This window comes from Etheostoma cragini, chromosome 14 (genome assembly GCF_013103735.1).
Source record: "Etheostoma cragini isolate CJK2018 chromosome 14, CSU_Ecrag_1.0, whole genome shotgun sequence".
Lineage (NCBI taxonomy): Eukaryota > Metazoa > Chordata > Actinopteri > Perciformes > Percidae > Etheostoma > Etheostoma cragini.
The window spans coordinates 18176698-18197328 of NC_048420.1; the positions used below are offsets into that span (position 1 = coordinate 18176698).

Genomic DNA, 20631 nt, shown 5'->3' on the forward strand with positions numbered 1-20631 from the left:
CCCCCCCCCCCCCCCCCCCCCCCCCCCAGCTTTTGTCTGCCTCTGTCTGAAATCATGACCCATTGTTTAAAAATTATAAAAGAATTTGAAAGATAAATCTGCCATTGTCATCATTGTAGACTTCAGCAGTGCAAGAGTGGAAAGCAGACCGGCCTAGTAACAGTAAGTAAGGGACGTGTAGCTTAGCGAATGGTCAAATATTATCATACTGTACAGGGTAGAATCAGGGATCTGTTGTGACGTGGGTTGTCCAGCCCCTGCTTCATCTCGGCTTCTCTGTCCAAATACTGCTGATCAGGGCTTCCCTCGGCCAGATAGACTGACTGCCATCTGAAAAACAACCCTGCTACTGCCAGCACCCGCCACTCTCTTTTCTCTTCACTTTCTTTCTTCTTTTTTTCCCCCCTTTGTCTTTCTGTCAAGATGCTATTTTGTCGATGTCCTTTACGTTTTCGGTTGTGCATTTCCACATAATGAGCCTTGTGTCCGCTAACTGAAAAAACAACCGTTTCTCTGTATAAATTACTGGGTAAATCACTGTGCTTACTGGGAGGTGCCAAAGATCAATTAGCCGGTTCAGAGGCCCAGCATTTCAAAGGTTTTCTGTCACAATGGTTTGTCAACAGGGCATACAATAAAAGAAAGTGAGAATATTCAGCCATTGTTTCTATGGAAAAACACGTCAGAACTTCCAACCCATTTAAGGCTAAATTGATTTTCCATATTCAGTTTGTTAAATGTCTGTGACCAACATAACCGTATAAAATCATTATTCAGTTTTAAGAGTTTAAATAAACCATAAATTATGGAAAATGTGATGTTAAATTTTGATGTGTTGAATTTTTCAAATGATTAATGAGCTTCGTAAACGGCCAATTTACTTCAAGTTACAACAATAGAAAACCACAATAAAATAACAAAGCATGATTTCAAGAAAGTCTGGGTAAAATATGAAGAAGGTAGTGCAAAATCAACATTTCAAAATATAAATTGGCAGTAATGCGGCTCAAACTGCAATTTCAGTGTTTATTAAGATGAGGTCAAATATTCAAAAATATAAAAGCCCTGAGAAATGATAAGAGACTGGATGTACTCTATGTTTTTAGTTTCCTTTCCTAATGACATTTCAAAATTTGAATATGGAAAATTTCCCATTTGATATTTTACACTTAGCTTTCTTATATATGAAGACTAACATAACATCACTAGCAGAAATTGCCCTACATGAATCTAGCTTCTAGCTGAAGAGGTCTTTTTAAATCAGGACTCCGACAGTGTTATGTCTACGAGACAAACCTTCTCTTTGCATCAAATAAGAGATGGACAACATGTTTTGCTTGAACTTGAGTTCTTTAGCACTCTGGAGCGGGTGTGAGCATATCCAACAGAAATGTTTGCTTTTCTGTTATTGACATTGATACCATAGTGTGGACACTACGCTTGTTTTTACGATCAAAATTCCTTCCGGAAATGAGTTTCCAGAGTTGGTCCAGACAGGGATAAGCTATCTTCTGACCAGATTCCAGTAGCAACACCTATAACTCAAGTCACTGGTCGGAGGTGTCTTTGAAATCTCTATAGACAAATACATGAAAGTGGGAAAAGATTTTTTTTTTTTTCAAAAGTTTTCAAATATATTGTACAGGATTTGAGCCAATCATTCTGACAATAACCCTTGTAAAGCAAACATTCCTGCACAAAATTTTCCTTAATAAAACCATGGGCAGAACAATGTACACTCTGCCAAAGAGGTTTTAAAAGTTGCCAAATTAGGTACTAGAGCAAAATTGGAGCGTGATGGCGCGGAAGATAAGGTGACTCTTTTACATTTTCCTAGACATTTGCTCCTAGCTCCGCTCACATGATATTAGGTACATCTCATGTCCCTTATTTGATGGCTCCTGGGTCCTCGAACCTTGGCTGAACATGTAAATTACTTAAGGGCCCATTTGACCCCTTCCCAGACAATCCTGCCTTAAACACTGCACTAGTTTGACTCGTACTTTAAACCAATGCAACCATAACAATGTCTTGTGGTTTCTTTTCATGTTAAATAAAAATAAATACTGGACAGTACAACTTAAGCATGAATGTATATTTTCACAAATCCTTCAGCTACAATTGTGCTCTCTGATGTCAAAATGGGCACAAAAATTAATCCAATTAATTATGCGTATCTGGCCTTATGGGAGAGGAAGTACTTGCATTCACCCAAGACATGGGAATGCGTAACGAAACCCAAACAACCAAACAAACTCGGACCTGCTCAATCACCCAGAGGTCTTAAACAGCGAGTACCAGCAGAGGGGCAGTCTGAAGTTAATGTGACGCAAGTTGTTCAACATGGGAATCTTTCCACAGGGACACATGGCTACAGGCCATGTCAGTCTGTCCCTTTTACTAAAGCACACAGGGATGCCACAAACCCACCATCCCACGGAGAAAGCAATTACATCCAAATATTTGATGTAGCATTCCAGTGTACCCTCAAAACATCACAGCAGGGGATTCCTCTGCCAAAAAGATTTAGAAGTAGATGCAAAAGGACGTATTTTGTTTTAAGCTTGGCCATGACAGGAACATTAATGCCGTATGTTAAACCTCCAAGACAGGCAAAACTTCAGGGAAAAAAATTGTTCCAGTCTTCCAGTTTCTGTGCCAGCACCACTATCTATCAAGTTGGGTGTCTTTTCTAATCAAAAATGAATGGGCGTTTAATGACAAGGGCTGTTTCCCTTAACGTCACTTTCATGTTTATCTTTCCTGCTAACATCCCATTAAGCGAGTACTTCAGAGTTTATAAACCATCGCTGCAGTCGTCCAGGGTTACAATCACCACAGTGAATGCCAACCACAGCCTTACAGTTTTTCTCACTCTCTTTCTGCCCATGTTTTGCCCTCCCCCCTTCTTTCTTACGATTTTTGCTTTGCATTGCTTCTATCACCAAAGAAAGATGGATTGACGCTATTGCATCAAGCCCAGATTATGTTACTCACGACAAGTCATTTTCCACTCTCCTACTGTTGCTTTTGCTAGGGGATAACACACAGCAGGCTATATATCAGTACAGATGGTGGAACGTTAAGGCAGCATAGAGCGTGTATGCATGTGGGCCTAAGTTTCCCCTAAGTGATGCTAAAGCGACACTGAATCTAAACAAAAGAGATGAGAAGGAAGACGGGGTACATTGGTCCGACTAACATCTCCAGATGGAGTTGCTTCAATCTGACCTGTGGTTTACTACTGCTGTCGGAGAGGGAAATAGATGCTTCGGTTGATGATAAAGTGTAGCTCACATCCACTATTGTATCCCTGCCATGCTGCAACATTAGAAACATTTGCTGCTGCCTGACCTTCAGCTGATGATGGATGAATGTGCATGTTTGTCTCTTTATTGTGCATTTCTCGCTGTGATACAGCTCTTTCTAGAAAAGCCACAGGATAAACACATTTGTGAGTCATGCATCTCAGTTAGTTGAAACAAGCATGGCAATGCAACTGCAATTTGTCAGACATGCTATAAATCATCCAAAAAATGAATACTTCTGTTGGGAGAGTTAAATAAGGCAAAATTAGATATTAGGAGGATTTAGAAAAGCACAGAGGACACAAACGTGCACTGTATGTATAATCCCTGGCCTTTCATGGTTTCCGTTTTGTTTTTTTATATTTCTTAGGCTGATGTGCACAAGATGTGTGTATTAAAGTCAAAAGCAGAGAATGATGAAAGTCAAGTGTAACTAAACTAGGATCATTATGTTCAGACAAGAAAGCAAAACATCCTAGCACATCACACAGGAATTTCTACAGACCTCCTTAGTACAGCTATGAATAAAGCCATTTCTCTGCCAAACACCAACAGCCTTACTATCTCATCCTGCAGTCCCATGTACCTTACGGGTGTAGAATATGGTTAAACTACCAATAGAATATACATTTTCCTTACTTTTCCAATCTCATCTCAAGGTCACTTTAGTTGAATTTTTGATCATATAACATGCTCTCTATCAGTTTGCCTAGTTGTCATGGAATTATAAATGTTTAGATTTTCTTTTCCTTTTTGCAATTTCAGGACTTCAGGAAGTTGGCTTAAACGTTCCAGGTTCTAAATGGACCTTTGGATTAAATTTGTTTTTGTGAACAGGTCAAGAATAAACTTAAAAAACTGAACTTTTAAGCCAAAACAAATGAGGAGGCTTTCATGACAAACTACATCTGCTGGTCATGAACATATAATATGGTCTCAAGCTCCAAAACAGACTCTATTCTACTATGCATAAATGAAATTTCTTTATTCAAGCACAAATGTTTAGATACACTTGCTGTAAAATGAGGACATACATTCTTGACATAGTTCAGAAAGGCTTTCTCTGGTTTGACATAGGTCATGTGCTATTCTAAACATAATGAATCAATAAGATGTATACATCTACGTTCATAACAGAAGTGCTGTTTGACAGTTGCTGAGAAAATGTGACAGCCTCTTTTCTGTCAGATCTTCACCTTATGACTGTATGAGTCCAGAGAAGGAAGGTCTCAGTGATCCTTCTAAGGCCATCAGTTAAGCTGAAGGTCGTCTCATCCAAACACAGACTCATTTTTAAGTCAAACAATGTCATGCACAAACACATGCAGAAATGGCCATTAGTGTGACACAGATTGGTCCGTACACACATGCAGAAATACCCAAACACATAGGCCTCTGGAGGATTTTCCTCTATATCTTAGAACCACTGCAAACGTCATTTTAAATAAACTTCAAGAAGCATTTGTGAGCATTTGTAATTTGGTTGTAAACGCAGACCCAAACAGCACATCCATCTGTTGGATCAATGACATATTTATGAGCAACTTCCTGTGAGGTTACCGTACAGCAGCACATTTTAGGACTAGACTGTCGGCCACTGTGATACACGTGTACTTTGGGAAGGAGATAACTAAAAGAAGACAATACCATTTTTTAGTATGGTCACCGTTACAATCAATGGTACACTAAATGGAGGTTAGATAAAAAAAACAGCTAATTAAAAGGCCACCTTTCATACCTACAGGACCAACTAAGAAAATAAACGTATTGCTATAAAAACCTCATGTTATCTTATTAAAGAATGATCCCAATCAGTTTCTACTTTATGGGGTGTATAACAATTTTAAATTATAAAAAGAAAAAGGTAATACCTTAAGTTTAGGTACCGAAGTTAGTATGAGATAGGGACGTAACGGTACACTGGACTACATTTTTGCGATTTTAGGTACATGATATGATTTTCTCCTGATTTCTTTTAACAGAATGAAATGACTGAAAAATATTCCTTTATTTATATAAACTGTGAAAAACAGCAAAACAGCAGATATGTCCTTTTATCAAAAGTGCAAGTTTTTTTTTTTTCTTAAAAAAAAAAAAAAAAAGATTAAAGAAAGGCTTGTTTATTGCTAAAGCCATATGGTTAAATTTAAATTATTTATTTAAAATGTCCACCTATCCATCTTCGTCAGCTTATCCGGTATCGGGTCGCGGGGGCAGCAGCTCCAGCAGGGGACCCCAAACTTCCCTTTCCCGAGCCACATTAACCAGCGCCGACTGTGGGATCCTGAGCCGTTCACAGGCCGGGTTAGAGATATAATCTCTCCACCTAGTCCTGGGTCACTCCGAGGCCTCCTCCCAGCTGGACGTACCTAGAACACCTCCCTAGGGAGGCGCCCAGGAGACATCCTTACCAGATGCACGAACCACCTCAACTGGCTCCTTTCGATGCAAAGGAGCAGCGGCTCTACTCTGAGCTCCTCGCGTATGACTGAGCTTCTCACCCGTCTCCCTCTCTAAGGGAGACGCCAGCCACTCTCTTCAGGAAACACATTTCGGCCACTTGTATCCTTTTTAAAATGTAATAATTTATTAAAACTTAATTTGCTTTTAAAACGACATAAAGAAGAAACATTAGATGGCAGTGGGATATTTTACAACAACATTGAACGCAACCTAAGCTTACGGAGCATGAACCAACTCCCGTCGCTGAGGTTTATCCAATTAACCAATTCATGATGCATCGTTACATCCCTAATATCAGGCAAGAAGAAGTGTGATTCGTGCATCCAGTCTGCATCTTCATGAAAGCATACAAAACAAATGGTGTGCAGCGGGTGTTTTCGATCAGCTAATCACCTGCTCTGACATCACTGACTTGGGTGTCACCAAAAGTGCAACAAGCTGAAAGGATGAAGGAAAAGAAATGTGGTGAAAGGTCAACAATGTGAATAATTTTATGAGGATGTTTGACCTATTCTGTACTATGTTTTAAGGGTGTTATTTTTGAACAGTGGGGGATATACCGTATAACACACTTGACTGTGTCACGTCTGTAGTCTCTGTGCCGGCTCCTTACGTGGTACTGAATGTGAGAACTCTGGCCTGGGGCGCAGACGAGGCAAACACACGCATGGAGTGCGTTTTCAAAACATGTATGTTGATCTGTGGGGGTATGGTGAGTCTATATCTTTGTATGGTGGAATATGTGCATGTGTGTCTAAATGACGTGTCACACCAATCGCAGCGTTTAACCAATAAAACGAGACCTAACACACGCAATTGTCCAAACCACCCACAGAAAACCGAGACGGGGCTATAATCAGACTGCCATTCTGCATAGTTCCAGACTGTCTCCTGTTACGATGTGTGGGTCTCACGTTGTAAGTTAATACATTCACCCATAAACTCTCCTCTCTCACCCACACAAAAAGACCAAAAAATTAAACAAATAAGTGAGGTAATTTCTGGATTTGACACAGAGGCTTCAAGAACAGGGGGCTCCTATCCCACACCACAAGAACAAAAATAATGGAGCCAAACTTTGGCAAGGGAGAAAAAACGTTTATTTTTTACCCAGTGTTTTGCACTCTGTCCCTATCTCCTTTCAACCTTTACTTTCCACAACTCAAGTCTACAGGCCTTTTTCAGATTCAAGCATCTCTTTCATCCATCATTGCAACACTAAATCCACAGGGCTAATCTCCAAGAAAAGGTGAAACGGTTTTGTCCTCTGGAACCTCTGGAAGGCTCCCCAGTGTTGACAGACAAAGACATCCACTCAAAACCACGCAACATCTGTCGGGGAGAGTCAAAGAGACGCTGTGGGGAGAGACGGCCTCAGAGACAGCATGGGGGGAAGCTTCAGGAATTTTTATCCCCGCTTTACAGACTATACAAAATGAACATATAGAGATTCAAGGGGATCAAACAACACGACTTGCAGTAAACTTCTACATTTTTTCTAAACATTAATTGAGGCCATGTACAACTTCAGATTTTTCATTCTCCTGCTCCCTGCCAGAGCCAGCAACACTTGACATGCATGTTTTTTTTGCTGTTATCTTTTCCTGGAAGAAAAGCAGCTGTAAAAAACTAAAACAAAACAGTGACTGACACATTATTGTAAATCCGCAATGCGTAGACGTTCAGCGGTAACCATCGAGAGGAGCTCAATTTCTCAAACTGTTTATTTTTTTTATTTTTAAATGCCATTTCAGTTCCCCTGACCTTTATCAAACCTTAATTTACAGTGCACAACTTAAATGAACCTGAAGACTGGAGAAAAATAAATAGCAGCAGATACGACATGAGTGATATTATCATCTGCTCGGTTTATCAAGTCATTTTAAAACAAAAATACAACAAAAGATAACGGTCGGTTCTAAGACTGAAATAGGTCCAAACACAGTTTTGATTTGCTACAGGCTGTGATAACGCCACATTACTTTCCTACTGACTGCACACAGATTGACTGTAATGTCTATGTTTCGCTCTATCGAAGCTATTACTATCTCATATTTGGCTCATAATCACTCAATCTCAGCAGCGGCAGAGATACAGCCATGAACCTTGTGCTTTTGGCAACTCTTCTGACCATAACTTACACTCAATACTAATGACTTCCACTTTCCTGCCCAAAATAATATTATTTATACTCATTCCCTTGTAAAACGGTTTTGCTGTTTCAGACATTTCATAAAGAATATATTTAAATGCCGCTGTAGAATAAAATATCTAAATATTTTTGCAAAGTACTCACATTTATAATACACTAAAGCTTTATTTAATATTTTGTAATAAAAGATGGATTAAATTATCAGGTAAGGCTGATCATTTCTCACTTCTCTCTTCTTTGCAAGTAAGTGACTTGCTAATTAACATGTTGAAGTATTTAGCTTGAAGTCTGATATTTAGCTATGCAGTTGTTGGAGACCAGACAACAGCTAAAAGAGAGTGGCTATTGGACTCACATTCGACAAAGACCCAGAGACAAGACTCTAAGTTAAGGTTAAAGTAGCCCCGTGTGGTTATACGATTTGTCAGTTTTGTGTTTATAACGTGTTTTGCTTCCTTAAAGTGGCCTAAAAAAAAAAAATCTGTTAAACGGTCACTTCCATACACGAGTGACACGCTGCAGAGCACTCACATTCATTAAACCTACAGCAACCAAATGAAGAAAAATCAGCTCCATTACAGGAGTGAATGTATGAGGGTACTTGGAAACACAAACCTATCAGAGGAAGCTCACAATTTATCTCACAGATGCATCAGTGGGTGCCAAGCTACAAGGTTTCAAGCAACAGTGTTTTCAGAAGGGATACCATAAATCCTGCACACATTTAGCCAAATACATAACCTTATAATTAAAACAAAAATAAATCCCCTATAAAGTGCCCACCAGAGAGCGATTCACTCTGATGAGTGATGGAAAAGGAACCACATGCTTGCATTATAGCGGCAATAAGGTAAACTAGACAGATTCAAGACCCAGTGAAATTACTGAGAAACTTAATGCTTCATTCGTACTGCTTTAAAGAGACATAGGTGTACAATACCTGTCTGTCCAAAATCAAAACCTCCAGCGTGTTTGGGACCACTGGCTGCATTGGAATATGATTTTAATTAATCTCATAACAAAGTGGCTTGCCATATTGAGCGTGACAAAACTACTAAATGCCCCTTTTCCTGAAAATCAGAAACATTAACAATGTTGGGCTCCGTTTTCACATCCATGTGTAAATAGTGGCCGTAATGTTTTTCACTATTCCCAGGACATGCTAAGCACAGAGCTCTGTTTCCTTTTCGAATTCAGGCATAGTGAAAGTGCGGCCGAGACAACTTTTCTGGAAGCTGTTATTGGAGAGTGTCCTTTAGCAATTTCCATGGTTTCCTTTTTACAAGTTTTTGGGGTGAGGAATGAAGAGCTTTGTACTCCTCTGAGCATTTCCTAGCCTTTCTGCATCATCCGACTGTTGGTTTTGGCCCACATTATCAGTGAAAATAAACTCTCATAGAGGCAGTCATCCCTAAAATAGATAACTTTCTCTTTGGATCCCCAGGCATGCTGTGTGGCCCTCTAATAGTACTAAGTAGTGAAACATATTCACCCTGTCTCGTATGAACTGCCAGTATGGTAGTAAGGGAAACAAGCTGCTGCCCACATGTCGGTATATCCTTTTAAACCACTGTTTATGCAGCACATTCATGTTCGTCGAGAGGCAGAATGATGGGAATTTCACAGGGATAAGACACCACCGACAGTTACACCCGCCGCCGCCGCCGCCCCCCCTCCAGCACACTGTTCTACATCTTAGTTTGGCACAGGCTGTCCTTCTCAAGAAACACTGCACTCAACTACTTTCTACTGTCTCCACCAGGAGGGAAATGAGAAGATCTATTACTTTCACTGCAATCAACAGAAAGTACATTTGGCTTGCTGAACTTCCATCTGTGCTAAAATTTCATTTTCCTTGAAATATTAGAGAAGTAGAAAGGATATTCTGAGACTGTGCTGTGAGATGGTCGCTTCATCGTTTTGAACAATGCAACCTTTTCTTTATCTTAAATAGCCCTTACCAACGCAATACCAACATTTTTGGTACACTTCTAAAGAGGTCAAGTACCAAGAGATGGTATTAAGTTCCTAATTGCCCAGGTTTGTACTTAATTTCTTATTTAGGGAAAGCTCCAGGAGCTCACTGTGTTCAGAAAACCTTGTCTTTAATATTTGTTTGGCTTTTTATTTATTTTAAAAAAAAGGGTTTTGTAGAAAATATTTACTTTCCTTGAAATAAGGTTCTTAAAAAGGGATTACTATGGAAACTGGTATCAACTAAAACTCAGGCATGGAATCGGTACTAGTACTCAAACATTTGGAACAATAACCAGCCCTACATGTTGCAGAATCCATTAGAAGATTCAATGATCTCACTAAGATCGCAACAGGAAACAATAGGAATAAGCCTATTTCCTTAAACGTCAAACCTTTCTAAAGCACATTTGAATCAGGCCCTGGGCTACATCTGTGACATCTTCCACTGCTATGGCACATACACACTGAATCCGTTTAACACAAATTTATTGGAAAATTTACGTGAGTTAAAATATTTTAACTTGAGTGAGAAATTTCTGAAACGCCGTGTTGTGAAAGGCAATCTGTGCTTAGGAGCTCCTGATGTTTAAGCGGAATTGATGGAATACATTAAACTAGACAGTTAAAAAAATGGACCAACAGATCCCGTTGTTCTGGACAGAGACCAATGAAGGATATTACAAAGACTTTTCTAGGGATGGCTGAGTGTTACTGCGCAACTGAGCTTGCTGATGTAGATGTGACGAGATCAATGTGTCTGAAATTTGTAAGTCTTTGCCAAGAGAAATCTCAATCATTCCCAATCTTGCAGAAACGGAGAGTGTAGGTATATGTTAGGAGATAACATAGGCACAAGCTAATTATTGCTAACTAAAATGCTGGTTAACATTAGTAATTAAACTACTTATGTTGTCCTGTTGTGTTTATAAGGCAGCTCCAATGTTAGCACTGGCTTGAACGATCCCAATTCCATCCAGATAAGTATTTTAAAAGTTGTTTGCTTCTTGTCTTGCGGACAGTCCGGAAAAAGAATGAATTCAGACTTGTTACAAACAGGAATCATGATTCTAACTTTTATTTCAAGTAGCGCTGGAAGTAGCAGACATCTAGACATAACGTTTACTTTCTGGAGAAGGCAGTAAACATTAACATGCTTTTTCTCTCCGCCAGATAGTCAATCCAGACATGACGTTGTTTGATTTTCTGACGTGGCTGGGACTTGCACAGCAGGTACAAAGCAGCAATAGTGGTTATTTTGGCCACAGTGATGTTGAAGAAAAAAACGCCGTTTGTGCCTACAGCTCTACACCGATAGGTACACAAGCAGTGTGATTAACGCGATTAACTAAAAAATGATCTAAATATGAACGCCGTGATCAAACGCAAATGGTGCGACACAAATTTTTAGTTAGCCTTGGTGTGCACACACTATTAGAGTTATAATGCAGCCAGTCTTTGGTCGACGAAGCTCTCACACAGTACAATATAAGACCACCATTTAGTAAGGATTTCTCAGACAATTGGCAACTTTGTCTGGAACGCCACAAAATTACAAAGCGATAATTATCTTTTATTGATTGTTTTTATTGTATGTGTAAATTAGCTTGTTTCCTGCTTCAGGTCAGATCCAAGCTTGTCCAAGTCTAGTCGTCTTGCAGGCAGGTCAGGGAAATATTTCTTGGACAAACACTAGCCACCTTTGCCTGGTCAGGAATGTTATCAGGGTCCATATACTCTAACCTGGGTTGAGAAAGGAAAGATCTCAGACTTAAAATGCTTCCCCAACAGCTGTTTGCTACATCACTCTCTCTGTCTACCCCCCACGACGGGCTGAGCACCCAGACACAGGAGCTATCTGGAACAGTCTCCTCCGTCCATCTCTTTCATCAGGGCTGGCTGGAGCCACATCAGGGCAAGCTTTCTGTTAGACAAGCAGTAAAAACGCTGGCGTGATTGAGATAGATAGACTGGCCAGGACACTTAATCTTCAGTCCAATGAAAAATGTTAACTGTATCCTGATGTTCCCCCCATTTACTGCAATTAGGCTGAATTACCACTGTGTTTAAGTGTCCCATCTGAAATGTCTACTGCCAATCTTTTATCCTAATTTTGTAAAAACGACATGCATCCAGAGAATCACACATTTTACAATAAAATCCACTACCTACTACATGAAATATGTACTTGTTAATATTGGATTTTCTTTAAATGCAATATAAAATTTGAAATCAATTTAATGAAATGTCTGCATCCCTGAAAAACCCCAGAGTGCCAGGAAAGAGGCATGATAGCGTTGGAGGTGATGGCAGACGTTTCCACACACACACTCTTTTTTACATCTGAAGAGAAAGTTACTTGAAAGGTCTCATTAGTCAAACCGTCAGTCCACCAAGGCTGCCACTGAGTTTTCATAGTATCACATGTACTATCACGGTCGGATGAGGTCCACTGAGCAAAGATAAAGCCAGTGTTATTTCACCCCTGGCCTTTCTTGACACATGGATCGCTTTTGGGAACCATGCATAAATGCACACAGGTTGTAAGACTTATAGTGAATTGGTGTAGAAAGTCATCAATAACAAAAGGTGTAAGGCTTTATGTTTACACATATTGGTGATAGATTGAACACCCACCCACCCACACACACACGAGTGCGGATCGGGCCGGATTTTTCTGTCCGAGCCCGGCCCGCGTTCGACAGAGCAGTAACCGAACCCGACCCGAGCCCGACAGGCATTAAGATATTTATGTCCGAGCCCGACCCTAGCCCGACACAGTTAAAATCGCATTTGTTTCTCATACTAATGACACATGTACGTTTGTTTGTGTGGAATGCCCGCTTTTATTAACATCATATGTGGGGGATTAAGTCAGTAAATCTGAGTAAAATAAATACCTTGCTTAACCTGTATTGATAAGCCGCCCCGATAAGAGATGCGGTAACAAAAAAATGTTCAATGCCTTATCGCGCTGATGTGACCGAGCCCGACCCGAACCTGAGCATCCTTTCTAAAAATCTGTTCGAACCCGGCCCGGCCCGTCGGGTTCCGTCGGGCTCGGGTCGGGTATCCATCCTCTAACACACACACACACACACACACGTCAGTGATATAGAGTCCAGTGGTAAGCGGACATTTCACAGATTCTGTCCTGTGAACTTAACAAAACGATCTTCCTTGGAATTCTATCTGCTCTGGGGTTTAGTCAAATAATCTGAATTTGCAGGAGGGTGGAGCAGACTCCAACACTACATCTCCCTGATTACAAACTCATTCAACATCTCGCTGTAACATGCTATAACCAACGCCTTTGTAATTGATGAGGAATGACTATTTCCTCCAACCTAAGGAGTGAAAAGTTTACTTTCTGAGAGCAAATAAAAAGCAGGCACACAGCAGAGGAGCTCACACACATTTTGGAGGGCACACTGATCGCTAGTGAACAGGCTTGGGGTATTGATGAAGTTCAGACTGATCAATTTGCCAGTTACACTACAACCCATCTAATCCATTGGGTGTTATCTGTGCATGCATTGCAACGTAGACAAGAAATAAACCATTAGTGTTACGTCACAGATTGAACCCCCTAATCTTATTGAACAATATTGTGGAAAGTTGAGGACCGTGTTCTGCCAAATTTGAAGGTTTGTTTATTTGAATCATGTATTCAGAGATATATTGAGAGAGTTCCGCTCTCTTTGGAGACACAAAGTCTCAAAGCTTAGAAAAGCAGAGTGCCTGCCAAGCCATATCAGTGATAGCCTCATGATTCGCAACTCATTAACAATACAGAAGAACCATATTTTAACTTAGTAAACACCATGGTGGCTCCATTGATAAATTGTAAATTGGTTGTTCAAGAGTAATTAACCTGACTCATTTCATACCATGTCGGGTCTGTCATATATGTACATATCAAAAATATATGTATTTATGTATTGTTTGCAAGTCTGAATTTCCAAGATATACTCACATATCCTTGACTTGAATAAATAAGGGAGCATTCTCTTTCTCTATCTTTTCCTCCTGTGAGTGTCTCTGGGGGAATTCTCTGACTTCCTGCCATTAAAGAGACAGCCCACTGGAGAAAAGGGGTTGACTGACATATAACTACCTCTGCTCTATGACTGGCGCTTGTCGCAACTCAGTCGGACATCTGTGGAATTTACTCAAAGGGTAACTTACTCAGGAAAAAACAGTTAAAATGTAGGGGGGAAAAAATGGATGTTTGCCGAACATCTACGGAGCGGCAGACAAGAGACACGTTCAAGATGCCTTTAAATCAGACAGCTGTGAGACATCAAGAACAAAAAGTTAAATTCAGAAAAAGTACACAGTTACATAACAGTTGAGCAGGGCTAATATAAATTGTGTTGCTAACTCTGTCTTCTGTATTAAATACACATTGTGTTAAATGATAGGTTTGTTTCTACAAATTGTCAAATTATAAGAAACAAAGAAATACAGCCATCCTGCAAATTGACCACATTGTAATTTTGAGTTTATCCAATGATTTTAGAGGTTGACATTTGACCAAGGACTAATATGAGAGCACATGATGTAATCCTTCCAGTTAACCCTCCGACCACACACACCCACGGAAACACAAATATACTGCAGCGTGACCACAATAAAAGAAACTTTTTCAACAGGGAAATTCAACTGCATTCCTATTTTGATCTGCCATTTGGAAAACATGATGTGACAGCAAACAGCTGACTATGTCCGATGTGTTGGTCAACTTTGTTTAGTGCTGCATTGAAACGGGTGAACCAGCCTTCTTACCTTCTGTAGCCACTGGGTATAATTCTCCATAATGTGTTCGAGCTGCTGGATCTTCTGGCTGGGAAACTCAGGGTCAGGTGGCGGAGCGTCCCTCTGGAGAGAGTTGGCGTTGTGCTGCGGGCCACCAGCTTTCGCCTCCCTACAGGAGCTTCCTCTTGGTCCCTCTCCCTCAGGGAGGATGAACGTGTAGGTGCACTGGCCATGCTGGATCTTATGAAAACGTCTGTTGCTGTTACTGTTACTACTTCCTCCACTACTACTGCTGCTGCTACCACTACTACTACTGCTGCTGCTGCTGCCACCTGTGCGGCTGGTTTCCGTTCCTCTCCGTTGCTCCCCTCCTCCGCAGCTCACAATTACCAGAAGTGCTGCCAGAGAGAGCATATGGCGGCCAAAGTTGTACCAAAGCATCATATAAGCCTGGGGTCAAGGTGGCAGGTGAATTGGGTTCTAGTATCTTTAGCTGCTTCTTCTTCTTTGTTAGGCTGGATGTTCCCTTTTAAAGCTGGATCAGAAAGTGGTTAGGAACATTGTTAGCCTGTGTCATCCATCCTCACATTGGACCTCCAGCACTGAAAGTCACTGCTTCTCTCACCACAAACACTTACACATGCTGTATTTCCAAAACTCCCTTAAGTTTTTGTCCTGGCAGGAAAAGTTGCAGACATGTCTTGCAGAGTGACAGCTTGGTTATAACCCTTGATGTTCCTCCAGTGCATTAAAGCCAGACTGTGTGCACACATGTATCAATCTGGGCATTTAAATTAAGTGCCGGGCTAGCTGGGATGGTGTCGTCAGACCTCCCCTGGTCTCTCTGCCTTTCCTTCCTCCTCTGCTCTCTGACTTAACGACTGGGGAGAGTGAGAGAGACGCTCACTCTGAAGAACAGCTCTAAGCTTCCAGCACACTCTGAGCCTGCCCCTCGCAGAGCCTGCAGAGGAATGTGAGTGTGTGTGCACGAACGTACGTGTGTGTGTGTGTGTGTGTGTGTGTGTGTTTGTGTGTGTATGTGTGTATGTGTGTCTGGCAGAAAAAGGACCCCAGCACAGAGGATGTGCTTAGACTATGAGGATCGGTTTACAGGCACTGCTGACTGCAGGCTCATGTGGCTGACCTGCCTTTTTGCCTGTGTGTTGACACAAAAAACTAAACGTGTGTTCAATTTATCTGCTCCTGAGATGCAACTCTACTCCCTTCTATACTGTACAATGACAGGTGCTACATCACAAGTAGCCACGAGGGAGGCATTCTTCTAGGTATTTTTATAGTCTAATTCTAATCTCAACTTTCTTTTGTCTCTTAACAATAGAAAACCATCAGCATGGCGAGAGTGATCTTCATAGTTGTTTTCATCCTCTTCTTAAAAATAATTTAAAGATTTTTTTTAAGATTAATTTTTTACGTTAATCTTGATCCTCATAAATGTGCGTGTCCCTTGATTGAAAAAACCCAGACCTGAATCAGTGCAGGAACACGGGGCAGCTGCAGCTAAGTATACGAGCTTCCACTGAGCTAAAACGGCAGTTGTCAGGGCAAGTTTTAGAGAGCCTTTGTGCCTCCTAACAGACAAATTGCAGTTAAAATGTCTGTGCAACATGAACACACCCTACGTGACAACAAGTTACGTTTTCAACTCAGACATCGTTTAAATTCACCTACCCCGGTCCGTCTTGATCCTGCCGGCAGCTGGAAGCTTGTAGCTGCTAGCTCCTAGCTGCCGTCCAGTGAGTGTGTTTAACCAGGCTCCTGTGATTATCATCCCGACAACAGTCCACAGAGGTGGTGTGGTCCAACAAAAGACAGGTCATGGCTTAACAAGGAAAACTTGAAGTTGAATCCCCTCAAAAACAGGTAATTGAGCGCTTTAGTGGTTATGACTATATCAGTGACTATGTACCTACATGGAAATGGGGCAAAGGATGTATGTGGCTTGCACAGTGATAGCGTTAGGGAAGTTTGTAGTCTTGCCCTGAAGTCCCGTTGTAGCAGGAAAAAGGAAACAGTGGGCAGATCGCTCTGTGCTACCGTTTTTTGAGGGGAGAATAAACTTCAAGACGTGGCATGACCTGTCCTCTGGAGGACATAGCCCCACCACCGCCGCTTCGTGGATTGTTGTCAGGATGATTATCACAGAAACCTGGCTGAACACACTCACTGGACGGAAGCTAGGAGCTAGCAGCTACAAGCAGAATTGAGACTGGGACCTGGGTTGTTACATAAGGTCCCTGTTCATTTTGCACAGACATTTACATTTGCATTTGCATAAAGGTTCCCTAAAACAACTGCAGTTTTAGTTCAGTGGAAGCTTGTACACGTAGCTGCAGCTACTCCGTGTTGCCTGCACTAATTAGGGTCGGGGTGGGTTTTAATCGAATGTACAAGCATATTTATGACGATCAAGATTAACGTAAAAAATTGCCGGAATTCTCCTTTAATAGAGGTCTTCCAAGCACCTTAATATATTTCATGAAATCATGCTCAATATTTCTGTTATAGCCATTAAATGCATTTGCATTCATTAGTTACCTCTCAATTAAGTGGTTACCATCAAAGGAAAAGGGCTGCGAATGCACACCTTAAATGTTTGAGTAGGTACACGTACAGCAGCAGCAATTTATAAAGAAAATGTTTAATGTTAATTATGTCTATACTAATAAGGAAATACAGTTGCTCATCGTCTTGAGCAACTCCCAGTTATTGATAAAAGAATAATTTTGAATGCTTATATTATTCAGAGTTCTTAGCATTACCACCAGCAACCAGAGGTGTTGCCAAATCCTCCTGAACCAAAACCCAATAAAAGTACTTCACCGATTAAACAAAGCATTCACATTCAAATTGTTGGCCTCTAAATGGACAGTTTCAAAAACAATGTATTAAAACTAATTGAGATACTCTGTTTTTTTATATCAGACTGCAGAAAGCTCCACTGTCTTTCATCCACCCACTATATCTCATGTACAGATTGTCTAACACACACACACACACACACACACACACACACACACACACTAACACTCACACTCTGCTGTTATGTTTTTAAGAAAACAAATGTGAAATCCAAGAATGAGCATGGGAAGACAAAATGTGTCATTAGGCCCAAAGAAGGAACAGATCGAGGAAACAGTGCTGAAAGTCTTTGGGTCAAAGGTCAAGTATTTGTTATGGAAAGTACAATAAAATCTCTGATTCGGGGCGACACAGCTGTCCGAATTCTGTCCGGACTTCAACATTTCTCTTTCAAAACATCTAAATCTGTGTGACAGTGCATGTGCTTAAGTGTGCATGTCCTCCTATGAGCGGCATTGTGCACACGTGTTTATTGTCTCCATCTGCCTGTTCATGCTTACATGCTTTAATAATACAGCTGCATGCTCCTGCGTGCGTGCGTGTGTGTGTGTAAGATAAAGTGTGTGTATTCAGTGATAGCAGGGGGCTACAACACGTTGGGCCCTCTGTGTGGGAGCAGAGGGGCAGTGTGAACAAATGCATGAAGGAGACCCAAGATAACAAACCCCCTGAATAACCCAGACGGGCCAAGACACAAAGCATGTACAAATATCTCTTGGAGCTCTTTGGTTGACGTACTTTGCTGGTGTCTTAAAATCTGGGCGCCAGTTACTGTGTCCAAGGGAAACTAAGTGGGAGATAATCGGCACCGCTGAGCAAATGTGCAAAACAAAAAATACAAATCGTGTCTATGAACAGCTACACAAAAAAACTCACTGATGTACAACAGAAATAGGGAAGGGAGGTGTTACGGCTAGTCGTCTGTGAACAATATATATATTGACCAGTTTGCTAAACTCCCTCTTCTGAACGGCAGCTGTAGTTGCAGTCAGCATGTGCTTATCCATCTAATGCACAAGATTCTTGTTCTAAAATGAACTAGTTTTCATTTTTTATGTTTATTTGTATTGGGAAAAGTATGTAGCATAGACCCATGCCATACAACACAGCATTTATAGCCTAAGCTAATTTGCAGTGCACATCCCTAGATTTTTTTTAATACGATAACTCAACACTGACTAAATATAGCAGCCACACACACACACACACACACACACACACACACACACACAATGTAGATTAGTTTGTTATTTTAACATCCTGTTATGATGTAAGTGCATGTTGTGTGATGTGAGTAAGCTACTGGGACCTTGAATTTCATCCTGGGGATCAATAAGGTATAAATAAATCTATCTATCTATCATGTAACTGCAGTACATAATTGTAATTCAAATCAATTTTTTTGCACACCCCTGCAGGCTAATACAAGAAATTACAGGAGCACCAAATTATTCATGACAACATGACTGCGCTCTCTTCAAAAACAGTTTAAGATAAAATTTAAAATTATCCCAGTCAGGATAATAAGTTCAGTAGGAAATGAACTCCACATATTGATCCTCCAAACAGAAAATGCAACAAAAATGACCTAATGAAGATTTATGTAGGGGTATTTTACGCTTCCTGTTGGATGCACCACGCGATGCAGAACCCAAAAGAGGAACCACTAGGTCACTGAGTACCTGGGGAGCCTGGCTATGTGGGCACTCATTTACTGTACACAAGTTTTCGATTAGCAAACTTTTAAAACAAATATCAAAATTTAACTTATTAAATCTTTTGAAAACATGGCAATGATGAGATCTTATTGGCTTTCTGTCCAAAATTTGAAATTGCTCGATTAAATATCATCAAAAAATGGTTTGTTATTGTAGGTGCTGCTTGTGATTAAGAAGTTACATAATTGCTTGGATGTAAAAAGATCATAACGTGCATGAAAGCATTTGCAGCATAAAATGGGAGGCAGTCCCTGATAAGTCTATGTGGATAACCAATTACTCTTATAATTATTACATGGATTAACTGATCATTAAACTGGATAAAAAGAAAAAAAGCCTGAAAATAAGTTTGAAATCCTATACTATTTTCAGCATTTCATTAAAATATTACTTGTCTTCTTGTACCATGCCCAAAAACATTTACAGTAACATGCAACTCAATAATAGGGCTGGGTACAGAATTTAATCGAACATTTTTACCCAGCAGTACTCATACATACCGTGTTATTGATGTAAAAGGCATGTGGATGGTTAGCTTTTTCAAGCCTTACCTTTACAATAACTTTATCAGGAGCACGGCAACATTGATCCATCACAAAAAGTAAGAAAAAATATGGTAGGTATTTGTGTCTTACTGGAACAACTTTATGAGGAAACACTTACTGTTTCTATTTATGAGTCAATCACTGAGTGGTGTAATCTCAGATTTGAATTCTTACTGAAATTTAAATGTATTGAGAAAACAAACCCCGTGTTTAATCCTACAAGAGTACAATCATTTGCTAACCCTTGAGGTCCCGTGCTGTCTATCCTGTACTTTCGGTCCCATACATACAGTATATCCTATGCAAACCCAGTTACAGTAAGTAAAATGCAATAATCATTTTGCTGGTGACATTAAAGCACAGTGCGTCATGCCTTGAGCGAGCCTGCATTCATGGGAACCTGGCTTATGTTTTACTTGTGAAAAGTTTGGGTGGATATTTTGTTAGATCTTTTTCCCAGTTGATCCTTGTGTGGTGGCAGCTGCTTACAGGTTAAAGTCAAGCTAGCAATTTCTACTCTAAAACTCTATTTTTGTTCACCTGACTTTTTACAGTTTAAGCTTGATTTATTGACTAAAGTAGTTTTATAGTTTACTTCTATAAAACTAGATGTATTAGGTAGGGTAGGTGGATTAATAATACAGCAGTTATTTTAAACAATTATTAAAAGACACCCTATGGAGTGTTTGACCACTAGCAGTGCTTTGGAGAACTGGGTACCTGTTTTGTATGTATTCTGCACACACACAAGGATGCACATATGGCGGTTTTCCACTGCGTGGTATCTACTCGACTCGCCTCGGGTCTACTCGCTTTTTTTGGTTTTCCATTAC

At 40.4% G+C, this 20631-nt stretch overlaps 1 protein-coding gene across 3 annotated transcripts in view; it reads right to left on the reverse strand.

The window, feature by feature from the left end:
• angpt1 (angiopoietin 1) overlaps positions 1-20631 on the reverse strand; it is a 57902-nt gene that overhangs the window by 36339 nt on the left and 932 nt on the right. Inside the window, exons 1-2 of one of the 3 annotated variants that reach the window (XM_034892076.1) lie at positions 13885-13899; positions 5685-5690 (exon numbers count right to left, since the gene is read on the reverse strand). The exons of 1 other annotated variant lie outside the window; for it this stretch is intronic. Coding sequence is in view for 1 of the 2 variants with exons in the window: in XM_034892074.1 (XP_034747965.1) it covers positions 14686-15099 (414 nt within the window). In the remaining variant the exon portion in view is untranslated. Of the gene's footprint in view, positions 1-5684; positions 5691-13884; positions 13900-14685; positions 15584-20631 lie in introns of those variants that run through there. One more of the 3 variants, XM_034892074.1, reaches the window with a different exon arrangement.